The following is a 17,407-nucleotide window of genomic DNA, read 5'->3' as shown; positions in this document are numbered from 1 at the left end:
AGGATTAGTGCAGACACATTTGCGAAGGAAGCCTTTACAATTCCCCCTATGAAAACCTTCTCTCTTGCAAACAATATCACAACTATCATCAATTAAGCATAATCCTTTGTATACATTGCTCGTGGCCTTGCATATTGGACCACCTTCCACTGCCACAGCTCCCATTTCTATTTCATTTCACATAGTTATGTCACAAATTTATGCAAAATAAAAAATATTATAGACAAGTTAATCACACAAAAATATAAATATGGCTAGTTTTGTACTAAATGGGACGATTAGCTTTAATATATGTATATACATTAAATAAAGAATCAATAGCAAAACTATTGAAAGAGAAACGGGGCAATAGGCATCTAAACGTCACGAGTTACTATTTGTCAAAGTAAATGTCAAATATAAATACATGAATAAGTATATATATAATTTAAAGGAATTGCAAAAACATTAAAGAGAAAACCTGTTGCTAGAAGAATCAATATAAGAAGGACCACCGTTGAAACTGAACGAGAAAATCGCTCCATTTTAAATATTATTAACAAAGTGAACTAATAAAAACGAGAGAGAAAGAGAGAGATTAAGAGTTTTTGGTACAGTGAAAACCAAATATTAAGAGACCTTTTTATATAAATTTGTGATCGCAGAAGTTATCGAGAAAAAAAGGATAACCCACATTTGTTGTTTTCCCGAGTGATCTCAGAGCAATTTAGCCAATGTATTATGGCAATTTTTCCGCTTATTGAAATTCTAATAAATATGTATATTTCAATTGATTTGTTTTATTTTTATTTTTAAAATACGAAATTAATAGCTTTTTATTAGTTCATTACCAAATAAAACTTAATAGTTTTTTTGAATATGTTTTTTATTTATTTTTAAACACTGTTTGCATAGTATCAATCAATAATTATTACATTAATAGAAAGTAAGTTGAGGTTTCTAATATTAATAAAATTAGGATTACTAAAAATAATAGTGTATTAAATTATTATTATTTTGAATAATTTTATCATAAGTTTTGATCATATATGCTTCAACCCATAATTAAAAGGATAATGTGTTTCAATATTGCATTCAAACTCACGTCTTTCTGCATTGAGAACAATGCTCATACCAATAACAATGATTTAATATATGATATTTATACTTTAATAACGTGTGTTTTAAGGATATCTTAAAACTCTACCATGTATTTATTTAATAATATAAGTGAAACAAAAATAAAGTATCAAACTGTGTCATCTATTTTTTTTAGATAATTATATTGTTGTTATTATTATATTTTTAATAAAATGCCGACATGCTTTTATTGCTATACAAAAACCCCTCACAATCCCCCTTGCATACCAGGCAAAAACGCTTCAACTCGCAACAGAAACTCGATGAAATGCTTTAGTTTGAAGCGATCCAAGCATACCTTAGCTAGCATCCTTTGCTCTAGCACTCTTTCTCAGAGCAGTAGGACCTGTTAGGTGATTTTGCGCGTATTCCATTTTTCGGCCACTACAATCTCCTGAATCACCCCTCCTTCATCCACCGAACATTGCGCTTCCGGAGAAAGCAATTATATTGTTCTTAAAAAAACGGTCATGCTTTTTTTTTTTTTTTTGTCTTGGCTTTGGCTTTCACTTATGCCATGTGTGCATGTTTAGTATTGCTTTGTCCAATATTTTCTTGAGTTTTGCTTTTTTGTTGTTTTCATGTTTGGTGTTAGTTTTTTTATGGAAACGGAGTTTTGAAGATTTACGGTTTGGGATAAGGAAGAAGTGGAGTAGGTTATTGTAAAAATAAAATGTCGGTAATGACAATATATCGTAAAAAAAAAGAGAAATAAAAATAAAGAACATATAATTTTTTACGTGGAAACCCTTTTGAGGAAAAAAGTTTCCACATAAAAAATACGGGCAGAGGAGAAGAAAATTCACTATGTCGAATTCGAATGATTACAAGAGGAGTTTCGACTACATCTATTTATAGGTTGAAAAAACCTAATTCTAATCAAAGTCAAATATATTATACTAATAAATGCTAAATATATTATACTCATAAATACTAAATCTTTTAGAAAGAAGATATATTTTGTCTAACTTGACTTGCAAACAATCTCTTAGAATTTGGGTCACACAACTCTAACAGTTCTAAATCCAGATGAGGCTTCGGTAGAGGAAATCAACTATGATCTTTGTTTGGTTGGAATGTTCATAGGCGATAGGGTCCTTAATTTTGTGGCCATGGAACGTTCTCTTCTATCTTTGTGCAGACAGATTCAAGGAGCGTATATCAAACCTACTGGTGATAGTGGGATCTATATATGTTATTAAAAATTTCACCATGTTGATATGAAGAAGATGCTATGGGGTGGTCTGTGGTCTTTTAATAACTGTCTTTTGTTGGTTCATCAGTTGACCAAAGGGGACAATCCAGATGACATTTATTTCCGGGCTGTGGAGTTTTGGATTCAAGCACACGACTGTCTGCCTGGATTTGTATCTAAGGTTTTAGTGAGGAACCTTTGTAATGTGATGGGATCCTTTCTAGATGTAAATGAGATAAGTCTTTTGAGGTTTTCTTTAGTTATGAAGGGGTGCTAGTGGCGTGTTATCTATATGGTACTGTCGGGCACAGTGAGTTGAATTACTGAAAATTACGGGAGATGCCGGAAATAAGGTTGTTCGAGAGTAGCCGAAAGAGATGAGGGCTGTGGAATGACCACTGGACAGTTTTCTGAATAATAAGTGGAGACGTGATTGAATCAAGGATTGTTAACAATGTTTCTATCTATCCTAAACATCTAAGACTCCAATCTGTTATGGGAAGCTCCAAATCTCACTGAGTTAAGCAAACTTCTTGCGCAAGAGGTTGTCTACTGGAAGCAATGAGCAAAATTATTTTGGCTGAAGCATGACGAAGAGAATTCTAAGCATTTCCATGCATAGGTGTCTTAACGAATAAGGGTTAATCGAATTTCTATGTTACTTAATTCTCATGGCCAGCATTGTACTGAAAATAATGAGATGCATTCGATTGTTATTGAGTATTTTCAAAATATCTTTGAGGCTTCTTCTGTGTCTAATTTTTAGCTCCTTTCGGATTTGCCTTCTTGTGTCACAGAGGTTGATAATGAGCAAGTTGTAGCCCCGTTTCAGATTGAAGAAATTCGATAGGCTGTGTTTGATATGAATCCGAAGGAGGTGTCGGGGCTGGGATGGTAGGAATCCGGGTTTCATCCAGCATTGTTTTTGTTTTATTGGGGAGGACATGTTCAATCAATGCTGCACTTGGCTCAATGATGGTGTATCAATCATTGTTTTGATTCCTAAGAAAGATCATCCTCGTAGTATGTTTGAGCTCCGGCCTATTGCACTTTGTAACGTTTTGTATAAGATTGTGCTAAAGTTTTGGCCAACAAGGCTCAAGATTCTACTTCCTCGTAATATTTATGATTGTGTTTGAAATTATCCATCACATGCAGATTAAAAGTATATCTAAGAAAGGTGAAATTACAGTAAAGATCGATATCAGTAAAGCTTACAATAGACTGGAATTTTTTGAGGTACACTCTGTTGAAGATGAGTTTTGGGGAGAAATGGATGAATTGGGTTGTGATGTGCGTGAAACGATTAGGTACATAAGTTATTAAAGCTTTGAACAAAAAAATATTATTTAAATTTCATCAAATTTTGCATGGTTTAAAAATAAACCTCAAACCTAAGCATTAAATCTTTTCATGGATCGGGTCTTGTCAAAATTTGAGGCTCGAGCCTGGTCTAGTCCAATCTGAAAAATGAATCTAAATTTTGCTATGTTTGGCCCAGATAAAAATGCTAAAACTCGGTACAACTCGCTGTAATTATTTTTATATAATTTTAAAAAATACATATAATACATCGGAAATACAAAAAAAATATTAACATAAATATTTCCCAACAAATTGAAAATAAAATAAAACATATATATTTATATTTAAACAACACTGGGTATAACTTAACCAGCAAATCTCTCTAAAATAATAATAAAATTAACAATAAAACAAGAGCTATATAATATCCAAATTATAAAATAGTAGTAACATAATAGTGAAATGGTAGCAAAATAATGAGAAAACAACATTTTTTAAACAGACCTTATTTTTTTGCCCAGACCTATCTTTTAAGCTTATATTTTTGCCAAAACTCTCCTAGTTCTAGGTGAGCCTTTGGTCCAGCCCAGCCCATGGGCAGGTGTATTTACTAAGCATATAGTCCTAATTTATATATATTAAAAGAAATAATTCTAAAAGATACTCAAAGATAAAATTAATTTAGAAGTTAATATTCAATAATAATAAGTTTTCTCGTACAGAAATATCTTATTCTCTCAACTCTCAGGTACACGCATAACAAGAAGTTGTTCATCTAGCAAGGATTAGTACAGACGCATTTGCGAAGGAAGCCTTTACAATTTCCACTATGGAAACCCTCTCTCTTGCAAACAATATCACAACTATCATCAAGTAAGCATAATCCCTTGTATATATTGCTCGTGGCCTTGCATGTTGTACCACCTTCCACTGCCACGGGTCCCATTTCTATTTCATTTCACATAGTTACGTCATAAATTTATGTAAAAATATATATATTAAAGACAAGTTTATATACGTAATATAAATATATATTTAAACACATAGAACGACTAGCTTTATATTAAATGGGACGGTTAGCTTTAATTTATGTATATATATTAGTTAAAGAATCAGTAGCAAAATTATTGAAAGAGAAATGAGGTAATAGGCATCTAAACGTCACGAGTTATTATTTTGTCAAAGTAAATGTTAAATACGAATATATGTATAAGTATATATATAATTTAAAGGAATTGAAAAACTATTAAAGAGAAAACCTGTTGCTAGAAGAACCAACATAAGAAGGATTACTGCTGAAACTGGACGAGAAAACCGCTCCATTTTAAATATGATTAATAAGCGAACGAATAAAAACGGGAGAGAAAGAGAGAGATTGAGAGTTTTTGGTACAATGAAAACCAAATATTAAGAGACCTTTTTATATGAACTTAAGATCGCAAAATGTTATCGAGAAAAAAGGATAACCCCACATTTGTTGTTTTCCCAAGTGATCTTAGATCACATTCATTTACGTTATAACTATTTAGCCCATATATTATGGTAATTTCTCGCTTATTGAAATTTTAATAAATATGTATATTTCAATTTATTTGTTTTGAAACATTGTTCGCCTAGTATCAATCAATAATTATTACATTAATAGAAATTAAGTTTAGGTTTCTAATATTAATAAGTTTGGGACTAAAAAATAATAATGGTGTACTAAATTATTACTTTTTTTTTAAATAATTTTATTTTAGATTTTGATTATGTCTTCTCTATCTGACACAATGTCTAAAACTATTTATAGCCCTTCCCTAACTCATAACTAAGAGGATAATACGCTTCAGCGCACTCAAACCTACATCCTCCCGCATTGAGCACAATGCCAATATAAATAACGATGATTTAATATATGATATTTATATTTTAATAACGTGTATTTTAAGGATATCTTAAAACTTTTCCATGTGTTTTTTAATAATGTGCATCTATTTAATAATATAAGTGAAACAAAAATAAAGTATAAAACTACGTCATCTATTTTTTAGATAATTATATTGTTGTTATTGTTTTTTAATAAAATGCAGACATGCTTTTATTATTATACAAAAATCCCTATCCCTCACAATCCCCCTCGCATACCGAGCAAAAACGCTTCAACTCGCAACAGAAACTTGATGAAATGCTCTAGTTTGAAGCGATCCAAGCAAACCCTAATTAGCATACTTTGAGCACTCTTGCCTAGCACAGCCGGACTCGTTAGGTGGTTTTGTGTGTATTCTGTTTTTCGACCACCAAAATCCCTTGAATCACCGCCGATTCTTCCACCCATCAAACATCGCGCTTTCGGAGAAAGCAATTATATTGTTCTTAAAAATACTGTCATTTTTTTTTTTTGTCTTGACTTTGGCTTTCTCTTATGCCTTGTGTGCATGTTTATTGCTTTGTCGAATATTTCCTAAGTTATGCTTTTTTGTTGTTTTCGTGTTTGGTGTTAGTTTTTTATGGAAACGGAGCTTTGAAAACTTACGGTTTGAGATAAGGAAGAAGTGAAGTAGGTTCTAAATCCAGATGAGGCTTTGGTAGAGGAAATCAACTATGATCTTTGTTTGGTTGGAAAGTTCATATGTGAGAGGGTCCTTAATTTTATGGCCATCCAGCGTACTCTTCTATATATATTTGTGGAGATCGATTCAAGCACATCACCTTCCGCCTAGATTTGCATCTAAAGTTTTAGTGAGGAATCTTTGTAATGTCATGAGGTCTAAGGGCGTAACTAGGGGCCGACAGGGTATGGTTCTCTTAAAATATAAAAATTTTCATTTAAGTCTTTTAAAATTTTTAAAATTTTAAATTAGTGAAGATAAAATTGCACTTTAACCCTCACTAAAAATAATAAAATTTTTATTTAATCTTTTAAAAATTATAAAGATAGGCTATTAAAATGGTGAAATTATATTTTTACTATGCTTTATTCAGGTTCTATTAAATATCTGGAACCCGTTTATTTGAAAGAAGAGAATTAAATGTAAATGAGATAAGTCTTTTGAGGTTTCCTTCAGTTATGAACGGGTGCTACTGGCGTGTTATCTATATGGTGCTGTCGGGCACAGTGAGTTGAATTACTGAAAATTACGTGAGATGCCGGAACATAAGGTGGTTCGAGAGTGGCCGGAAGAGATAAGGGCTGTGGAATGACGACTGGATAGTTTTCTGAATAATAAGTGGAGACGTGATTGAATCAAGAGGTTGTCTATTGGAAGCAATGAGCAAAAATATTTTGGCTGAAGCGTGACGAAGAGAATTCTAAGCATTTCCATGCATAGGTGTCTTAACGAATAAGGGTTAATCCAATTTCTATGTTACTTAATTCTCATGGCCAGCATTGTACTGAAAATAATGAGATGCATTCGATTGTTATTGAGTATTTTCAAAATATCTTTGAGGCTTCTTCTGTGTCTAATTTTTAGCTCCTTTCGGATTTGCCTTCTTGTGTGACAGAGGTTGATAATGAGCAAGTTGTAGCCCCGTTTCAGATTGAAGAAATTCGATAGGCTGTGTTTGATATGAATCCGAAGAAGGTGTCGGGGCTGGATGGTAGGAATCCGGATTTCATCCAGCATTGTTGTTGTTTTATTGGGGAGGACATGTTCAATCAATGCTGCACTTGGCTCAATGATGGTGTATCAATCATTGCTTTGATTCCTAAGAAAGATCATCCTCATAGTATGTTTGAGGTCCGGCCTATTGCACTTTGTAACGTTTTGTATAAGATTGTGGCTAAAATTTTGGCAAACAGGCTCAAGACTATACTTCCACGTATGATTTATGATTGCGTTTGAAATTATCCATCACCTGCAGATTAAAAGTAGATCTAAAAAAGGTGAAATTGCAGTAAAGATCGATATCAATAAAGCTTACGATAGCGTTGACTGTAACTTTTTGAGGTACACTCTGTTGAAGATGGGTTTTGGAGAGAAATGGGTGAATTGGGTTATGATGTGCGTGAGTAGGGTCCAATTGTACCGAGTCGTGAACTTCGCCAAGGAGACCCTTATCCATCCTTAGCATTGAGGGACTCAATTCTTTGCATAAGGGAGTCGAGACTAAAGGTGATTTTTTGCATTGAAGTAGAAGGATTGAAATGGTAAAAACCGTCGAGGGGCAAGATTATATGTAATGTTGATACTGCTGTGGTTGTTTGCTGAAAACAAAGACGAGTTGGGCAACTGTGATTCAAGACACGAATGGTAAGTTTAGTCGTAGTTGCTAGGGTTTTTGGTCAAGTTGTTTGGAGAGTCATTTAGCGGAAGCATTTCCTGTACGAGATGCAATGTCTTGGCTCAAGGAGATGCGCATGGATAGTTTCATTTCGGAGTCGGATGGCTCACGGGTTATTAAAGCTTTGAATAACTCCACCATAGACAATTTTCAGTTTGGCTTCATCATTAAGGATATTATTTGAACAAAATAAATTATTATTTAAATTTCATCAAATTTTGCATGGTTTAAAAATAAGCCTCAAACCTAAGCATACAGTCCTAATATATATATATATATATTTAAGACAAATAATTCTAAAAGAAACTAGAGATTATGATTAAGAGAATTAATTTAGAAGTTAATATTCAATAATAATAAATTTCCTTGTACAGAAATATGTTGTGAAAATTTTATTCTCTCAATTCTCGTGCACATGCATAACAAGAGGAAAGGGGATAAAGTATAATGAAATTGCTCATCTAACAAGGCTTAGTGCAGACGCATTTGCGAATAAAACCTTTGCAACCTCCATTAGGAAAACCCTCGGTCTTGCAAACAATATCACAATTGTTATCACGTAAGCATAACCCCTTGAATGCATTGCTTCGGGACTCGCATATCTTATCACCATCCGCTGTCACAGGTCCCATCTCTGCTTCATTTCACATAATATAGATAGATGTGACATATAAAAAATTAATAACATAATTTTAAAAATAGAAATGAGGTGATTAATTTTATATTAAAAAAACTATCTTACCAAAGAATGAATGTCAAATATGAATATATATATATATATATATATTTAAGCATATGGGATGACTAGCTTTGTACTAAATGGAACAGTTAACTTTAATATATGTACATTTATTAAATAAAGAATCAATAGCAAAACTATTGAAAGAGAAATGGGGCAACAAGCAAGTATCCATCATGGTAATATGACTTAATAGGTTAACTTTATGCTAAATATCATTTTGTTAAAGTGAATGTCAAATATGAATATATATAATTTCAAAATATGTAAATACATATATTTGACATTCGTGCCCATATGAATACGTTAAATACAAATATTTCATAAAAAAATTTAAAATTTTAGCAAATTAAATAATAAATTAAATGGAAAGAAATCGAAAAAAAAATATTAAAGAGAAAACCTGTTGCTAAAAGAACCAACATAAGAAGGACTACAGCTGAAATTGAACGAGAAAATTGCCCCATTTTAAATATTATTATAACCGAGCGAATGATTGAAAGCGAGAGAGAAATTGAGAGAATTTTTAGTACAATGAAAACAAAGTACTAAGAGACGTTTATATATACTTGAGATTGCAGAAGTACTTATCGAGAAAAAAGGATGAACCCCACATTTGTCGTTTATGCAAGTGATTTAGATCACATTCATGTACGTTATAACTGTGTAGCGCACATATGATGGCAATTTTTTCGCTTATTGAAATTCTTATAAAATTGATTTGTTTTATATTTATTTTTAAAATACAAAATTAATAGGTTTTTTTTAGTTCATTACCAAATTAACAGTTGGATATTTTTATAGAAATTAAGTTAAACTTAATATATTTTTATTTCAAAACATTGTCATAGTATCAATCAATAATATTTTTTTATTTATGAGTTAGAGAGGGGTTATAGAAAGTTCTGAGTATTGTGTCGAAAAAAACAGATATGGTCATAACTTGTAACGAGATTTAAAAAAAAAAACTCTCATGGATTGTTTTTTGGTCTTGCCTCTGGCTTTTAGGTAGATTTTTTAGGGCAAGTTTTCTCATGCCTAGTGTGCATGCTTAGTATTTGTTTTGTCAAGTTCTTTCAGAGTTTTGCTTTTCTATTGCTTTCATGTCTGGTAGTAGTTTTTGATGTAACAGTTCAAGATAAGGAAGAAGTAGAGTTGATTCTAAATCCAAATGAGGCTTTTGATAAAGGAAATCAACTATGATCTATGTTTTTGTTTTAAAAAAAAACTATAATCTGGTTGGAAAGTTCATGAGTGAGAGAGTCGTTAGTTTTGCGGCCATGGAGCGTACTCTTCTATCTCTTTGAAGACCGATTTAAGGAGCGTGCAACAGACCTATTGAGCATTGGTAATAGTGGGCTCTGTGTTATTCAATTTTTTTACCATGTTGATGTGAAGAAGATGCTATAGGGATGGTCTTTTAATAACCATCACTTGTTGGTTCATTAGTTGACCAAATGGGAGAATCATTAGACATTGAATTTCAGTTTGCGGACTTCTAGGTTCAGGTGTAAGACCTTCCATCTGGATCTTCATCCGAGGATTTAATGAGAAATCTTTGTAATGTGACGAGCTGGTTCTTTCTAGATTATTATTTTTCGAGGAATTACATGATTAAATATATGAGAATTCAGGGTCGATTAGATAAATGAGAATCGTTTATGTGAAAGAAGAGAATTAAACGTCATGGAGATGAGTTTTTTGAGGTTTCCTTTAATTATGAATTGGTGCCAATGATATATTATCTATGTGGTATTATTGGACATGGTGAATCAAATTGTCAAACTATTGCTAGAGATGTCGAAAATGAGGTGGTGTGAGAATGGCTGCAAGAGATAAGGGCTGAGAGGCACAACTTAGTAGATTTCAAAATATGAGTGGGGATGTTATTGGATCAATCAAAGAATATGGGATGTGATCGAAGAAATGTGGAGGCTTGGGGTTCCAAAACCTTAATACTTTCAATATTGCTATGCTTGGAAAATAGTTATGGAGGCTTATTTTCAATCCCAATTCGCTTTTGGAAATAGTATATATGCGAAGCAAGATATTATCCAAATAATAGTTTATTTGAGGCTACAAAAGGGTGCACTCTTTCTTCCATTCGGAGGAGCTGGCACCACAGTACTTACTAGGATTATAGTGCTAAAATGATAACAAGTCAACGATGGTGTTAGAGATGGAGTTGTACATGGACCGCCCAAGTAACAGTTTTAGGTCGGATTTTTAAGTTCGGGTCGGTTTAAAAAATGGACTTAAATTTTTGTTCATGTTAAAATTTAAGCCCGGTTCGGTCGGATCTCACTGTATTAAAATTTTTGATATAAAAAATTTTAAAAATATAATGCATCAAATACAGTTCAAACATTAAAATATATGTTTCCCAACAAATTGAACAAAATTTAAAAAATATACTTAAATAATATTAAGATAAAGTGCAACTTAACAAGTAAATACTTCTAAAATAGTAGCAAAATTAATAATAAAATAAGAGTTATATAATATCCAAATAATTATAACAAAATAGTAATAATATAATAGCGAATAATAATAAATCAGTAAAAAAGCAGTAGCAAAACAATACAAAAACGGGCATTAGTTTTTTTTTTTTTAATTTTGGGCCCCAAAAAGCTTACTTAAGGCTCGGTCCATTTAGAAAATGAGTCTTATTTTTTGTCCAAGCCCATTTTTTGAGCTTGTATTTTTGTCAGAATCCTCTCATTTTCGAGCAAGCTTTTAGGCCGAACTGGATGGTCCGACCCATAGACAAATCTAATTAAAAATATGTGAAATTTTAAATTAAGTCGAAATTTTATTTATATAATTATATCACAAATCTAATTAGAGATATGTGAAATTTTAAATTAAATCGAAATTTTATTTATATAATTATATCAAATCAAAATCCTCAAATCACGTTGTAAATTGTATCAAAGTTAAAATCTAATTTAACACTTATCATTAAAATTATTAGAGTTTTACAATTTTTAAGAAAAATTAAATTTATTGTGAATTCGATCAAATAAAAATGAATCAAATGATATAATTGGTTCAATGTTTTTTATTATTCAATGATAAATATATTTGAGGCAATGTAATAAATAATAGCAAAATAAAAAAAAAATTAGGTGCAAACATGAAAACAAATCCAAAGATTTTCCGGGAAAAAAAACGGCAGAAAAAATTTAAATTTTGGAGGCAAAAACCAAACAGGAAAAAAAAAACCTAATTCAATGGCGCCCTTTTTCCAGTTCATTTTTAGGGATTTTGGCGGGTGACAACTTGGGATAAAAACCGCACCCATCAAAATTTCTGGATCAGCCCTCTTTCCTTCATTTCTTTCCATAGAAAATTTTTACTTTCATTTCTTCTTCAGCTCCATTGCTTGGATCTTCATTCCTTTTTCTACTGATTTGTTTTTTTTTTCTTGTAATCATTTTCCATCTGGGTTTTCGATTTCATACATTGGGTTGGTTTCAGATCTTCGAAACTCCCAAGTAAAAATGTTGGATCCGAGTGAAAAAGTAAGCCATCATTATCTCTTAAAAATGTTCTTCATTTGTTCATATGAGCTTTAACTTTCCCATTTTTTTCTCAGCTGATTCTCTTTATTGTTTTATCATATTTTCTTGCAGGGATCAAATTCTAAAGATCCAAACAGGAAACCCCCAGAAACCATTTCACCAAAAATAACTCAAAATCAAATAATTTGCAATGAACAAATCAAGAAAACTTGTGCTAATTGTGGTACTTCTAAAACCCCCCTTTGGAGAGGTGGGCCAGCTGGTCCCAAGGTAGTTCTATTTTTTTTTCAACTTCAACAAGTTTTTTTTATCTTTGATCTTTAACTCCTGGCTGGGTTTTTATGTGATTTTGGGTTTTTTTTTTTTTTGCAGTCTTTGTGCAATGCTTGTGGGATCAAAAGCAGGAAAAAAAGAAGGGCAGTTTTAGACAAGAAATCAAAGAACCCTAAAAATTTAGGGGATAATTTAAAGCAAAGATTGATATCTTTGGGAAGAAAAGTTTTGATGCAAAAATCAACCGTTGAGAATCAAATGAGAAAATTAGGAGAAGAAGAACAAGCTGCTCTTCTATTAATGGCTCTTTCTTATGGTTCTGTTTATGCTTAGGGTTTTTTTTTAGCTAAAATAATAGGATCTTTAAAGGGTATCTAACCATTATTAAGTGTAATTTTTGGTTATATTTCCTTAATTCTTTTAATGGAAAAGTATTTTAATTAACTGTGTTGTTGGAAGAATTTAAGGAAAGTGTAAGAAAATTCGGAAATTTCGTTCTATTTTTCCTAATTTAATTCTAGCAGTAGTTTATATTTTTGGGTTTATATTTTCTTCGGTTTTGGGATTAATTTATTTTGTTTGGTAAAAACATTTCTCTGGTTTTTTTAATTTAATATTAAGTAAATTGATTACTCTTAAAAGAGTTGGAGCATTTAATTTCTATAAATTTTAAAATTGACCAATAACTGAAAATTAATCTCGCTGTAGATGGTTATTGTCGATTGTTTTTAATTTTGATTGGTATCATAATAAATTTAATTTTCTTGCTTACATATTTTATGTAAAAGTTGAAAAATTAGTAAATGTTTTGAGTTAAAATTATTAAATCAAGATTAAATTGATTGAGTGTATAAATTTTGAGGTTAAATTTATTATTATATTTATAAAAATATGTAAAATTGAAGAAAAATATTAACTTTTTATTTATTGTTCTTAGTTACTCTTTTTCAAAATTGGTAGAGATTAAATTACTCTAATTTTTTAAAGAGATCAATTTGCTTAATATCAAAATTTAAAGGGACCAAAGAGGTATTTTTACTATTTTGTTTTATTGAACGATGGTTTAAATAAACTTGGGCTAAAATAAAAAGGTAAATTTTCACATTTAATTCCCAGGAAAAGGAAGGGAAAAAATGGGGACTATTGAGTTAGAATAAGGGTGGAAAGAGAAAGAAAATAAACTTTCAAGGAAAGCCCAGAATTTTCTTGGGTGCCAAACAGTATTAAGTAGAGGTGCTCATGGGCCGGGCCGGGCCCAGAAAAAATTTTGGCCCGGGTCCTAGGCCCGGGCCTGGCCCAGCCTGAAATATGGGCTTAGAATTTTGCCCAGGCCCGGCCCGGGAAAAAATCACAAGCCCGGGCCCGGCCCGTTTTTTAAATAAATACCAAAAATTTATTTTAAAAATTAAAATTAAAATTTAAAAAAGTATTTTAAAAATATTTTAAAATTAAAAAAATAAAAAAAGTATTTTAAAAATATTTTAAAATTAAAAAAATTTAATAAAAGTATTTTAAAATTTTAAAAATAAAATTATTTATTATATTCGGGCCAGGCCGGGCCGGGCCAGGCCCGGCCCAAAAAGTTGTGCCTGAGGCCCGGCCTATTTTTTAATCGGGCCTCGTTTTTTTGCCCAAGCCCATATTTCGGACCTATATTTTTACCCAAACCCTCCCATATTTCGGGCGGGCTGTCGGGCCGGGCCGGGCCGCCCGGCCCATGAACACCTCTAGTATTAAGTAAGTTGAATTCAATTATCTTTAATATTTGATTCCGAGTAGCTGATAAAGTAAAGTCAATCAAACTTAATCAATTCCGAGCATACAAATGAAGGTTTTTTCTTTACTAGAAAAATAACTAATTTACTCATTTAAGTTTGAATTATTCCATTTTTATCTCAACTCGAACTTCAATTTGAAAATTAAAACTCAATTGAAATCAGACCGTATTTCGAGCCTTCTTCCGAACCACATGCTGCCATATGTTTTTGAGCGTCTCGATACGAACCGGTTTGATTAAGTAATCACAAGCACCATATGTAACACCCTCCATAACAACTTGCTTTCTAGCATCTGCCGATATCACTGCATAAAATACAAGTTCAAGTCATTTCAGGTTGAAATTTATTTTCGAGTTTGTGTAATTTGGGGTTGAGGCTTAATTAGGTTTGGATCATTATAGAATCTAATCTTTTTAAGTTCAGATCATTTTTGGTTACTTGTCAAATCATTTTCAATTCAAGTTTAGTTTTATTTCGGATTCGAGCAAGTTTGGTTTGGGTTAAGCGGATTAATTTTTCGAATTCGGATCAAAATTAAGAAATTTACTCCGAACTCGATGAATCCAAAGCAAAATGATAAATAATAGGTTCTTACGGATAACAGGGAGATCCATCTCCGAAGTAATATGCTTGAGAAGTTCGAATCCGTCCATGTCTGGCATATGGACATCACTGATAACGATATCGAACTCGTTTTTGTGCTCACGTAGCACCGACAATGCAGTCTCAGCTTTGTTGCATTTCGTAACTGTAAACATTCACACATCAAATTTATGAAAATAGGTAATCTCAAAAAAGGCAAAGCATTATAAAGTGGCATGCTATCAATAGGCATTGATTCAATATCAGTTCAAATTTATTTTTACTTCAAATATATTCCAGTTTTCAGTATATGCTAGGCTCGAAATAAAATTTTTTTATTGTAGATTTTCAATCATATGGTAGACTTATTCATGAGTCGGATTTAAATTTAAAAAAATCCGGTCTTGTCTCAATCCTTCAAAGTAATAAAAATATTAAGAGTAAACTATTAAAATAGTCATTTATGTTTGTCTCAGGTTACATTTTAGTCACTTACGTTATCGTGTTGTAACATTTTAGTTACTGAGCGTTAATCATTGTTAACGGTGTAACGGTAAGCTGATGTGGCACGTTAAATCATCATTTCAAACGTAAATTTTAGGTTAAATTATATAATTGGTCCCTATATATTTTTTTGTTTTGAGCAATGTGATTTTTTTCTTTTACCGTTAAAAGAGATGAAGAAGGGGGGAAAATAGAGGGAAAATCAGAAGAGAATGAAAAAAAGAAAAAGAAAAGGAAAGTTGACATAAAAGAAAAAAATTAAATTGCTCAAAACGAAAAAAAATGAAGATCAATTGTATAATTTAACCTAAAAATTTTGTTTAAAATGATGGTTTACGTGTCACGTCAGCTTACTGTTACACCATTAACAGCTCAGTGATTAAAATGTAACTGAGGGAAACAAAAGTGACTATTTTGGGAATTTACCCAAATATTAAAAACATATTATTTTATATTAATATTTATATATTATAATTAAATTAAATTTAAAATAAAAATAAAAATATTTTAAAATTTATTTAATTTAACATGCCAAAGGCAAAAAATTATTTAATCAACCCTAGCTCAAGTCGGGTCAGATGGTCTACCTAGCTCATGGACAGGTTTACACATTTGAAATACACTCAATCCTCACTTAAATCTGAAAATCCAATTCAATTAACATGAATTCAAACTCAATTCAACCATGGAATATGAAAAATCTAAATCTAAAAATATTCAAACTATAGAAGAAGTAATACAAACCCATAAACCCGAACCAAAATAACTTCAACTTGAAATTAGTGTTCAAAATGAAAATTTAAAGAAATTGTTGATTAGTACCTTGATATAAGCAGGCTTTTAGCATTTTTTCAAAGATCATAAGACATGTTGGATCATCGTCAACAACGAGCACACGCAAACCAGCAGGAAATTGATCTCTACCGTCCCACGCACCGCTTGAGCTAGCAGTCGACATGGATCCATTTCCATTACTTGGATTCATCTGTTTAAAAAAAGGGGGAAAAATGCTATATGAAGATGCTACTGCCTTTTACACATGCTTAAATTTGAACTCACTAAGCGATTACAATAATAATTTATGAACAAAAAAAGAAAAGAAAAGAGAGAATAAATTATGAAAGAAAGATTTTTTATTGATACCGTGTTGAAAAACAAAAGCCAGAGTTGAGAGATATAAAGGTGAAAAAGGAAGAAAGATTTTGTTTGAATTATTAGCATAGAAAGCGTTAAAATATTACAAAAAAGTGCCTTAAAAGATTTGTTTTTTTAATAATTAAATACTCAAACCGTATCACTATGTACTTGAGTTAATCGAGCACCGCTAATTTTGACAAAACGTGGCGCTTTTAAAAAGGTCTGAATCACTACTGATTCGATGAACTTTATTATTCCGAAAAAGATTCATTCAAAATGGAAAAAGACAAAATGTGCATTATTATCCTAACATGTTATTGTTAAAGTAAAAAAATGATTTTTTTTTAATTTTTGAATTTTTTAGAATTTAAACTAAATAAACAAATTTTGTAAATATTGAGAAATTAAATTTATTGATTTTTTGAATATTTAGAATTAAATTGATAAAATGCGTAAACATTAAAAAATTAAATTTATTATTAGGCTAATAAAAAAACCTACATGTGAAAAAGTTGAAGGAAGAGAAATTTTGTTTGAATTATTAGGATAGAAAGCGTTAAAGTAATACAAAAAGTGTCTTAAAGATTTTTTTATTTTTAACAATCAAATAACAAAAACGTGTCACTATGTACTCGAGTTAATCGAACACCATTAAAACATCCGAATCGCTACCGATTCAAAGGGTTTATTATTCTAAAAAAATTCCTTCAAGATAGAAAAAGAGAAAATGTGCATTATTATCCTAACATGTCATTGTTAAAGTAAAAAAATAAATAAATGAATATTTTAAATTATTCTCTCTTATTTTGAAATTTTAAAATTGGAACTAAATTGATAGATTTTGTAAATTTCAAAGGTTAAATTTATTGATTTTTAGAATTGAATTAAAATGACAAATTTTATAAATATTGAGGGCTAAATTTGTTATTTTTAAGATATAGAATCAAATTAATAGAATGTGTAAACATTGAAGTGTTAAAATTGG

General features: G+C 31.0%; 2 protein-coding genes and 1 long non-coding RNA gene across 3 annotated transcripts; 1 reads left to right on the top strand and 2 right to left on the bottom strand.

Annotated features, from left to right (window-relative positions):
- Window positions 1–8,210: 8,210 nt before the first annotated feature.
- On the bottom strand, window positions 8,211–9,160 carry LOC105775302 (uncharacterized). Its single transcript, XR_001127687.2, has 2 exons — window positions 9,028–9,160; window positions 8,211–8,519 (listed from the first exon to the last, which is right to left on the bottom strand). It is a non-coding gene; the product is annotated as an uncharacterized LOC105775302 (long non-coding RNA).
- Window positions 9,161–11,929: 2,769 nt separating this feature from the next.
- LOC105775288 (GATA transcription factor 15) lies at window positions 11,930–12,914 on the top strand. The gene is made up of 3 exons (XM_012597817.2): window positions 11,930–12,148; window positions 12,260–12,418; window positions 12,521–12,914. The coding sequence occupies exons 1-3, from the start codon at window positions 12,128–12,130 to the stop codon at window positions 12,752–12,754; spliced, it is 414 nt and encodes a 137-aa protein (XP_012453271.1). The 5' UTR covers window positions 11,930–12,127; the 3' UTR covers window positions 12,755–12,914.
- Window positions 12,915–14,197: 1,283 nt separating this feature from the next.
- Window positions 14,198–16,487, bottom strand: LOC105775279 (two-component response regulator ARR2). Its single transcript, XM_012597807.2, has 4 exons — window positions 16,429–16,487; window positions 16,108–16,270; window positions 14,795–14,947; window positions 14,198–14,503 (listed from the first exon to the last, which is right to left on the bottom strand). Exons 2-4 carry the CDS (start codon window positions 16,268–16,270, stop codon window positions 14,358–14,360), a joined length of 462 nt encoding a protein of 153 aa, XP_012453261.1. The 5' UTR covers window positions 16,429–16,487; the 3' UTR covers window positions 14,198–14,357.
- Between the last annotated feature and the right edge of the window lie 920 nt (window positions 16,488–17,407).

This window comes from Gossypium raimondii, chromosome 1 (genome assembly GCF_025698545.1).
Source record: "Gossypium raimondii isolate GPD5lz chromosome 1, ASM2569854v1, whole genome shotgun sequence".
Taxonomy (NCBI): domain Eukaryota; kingdom Viridiplantae; phylum Streptophyta; class Magnoliopsida; order Malvales; family Malvaceae; genus Gossypium; species Gossypium raimondii.
Note: the sequence above shows the minus strand (reverse complement) of the source record. Positions and strands in the feature narration are given on the sequence as shown.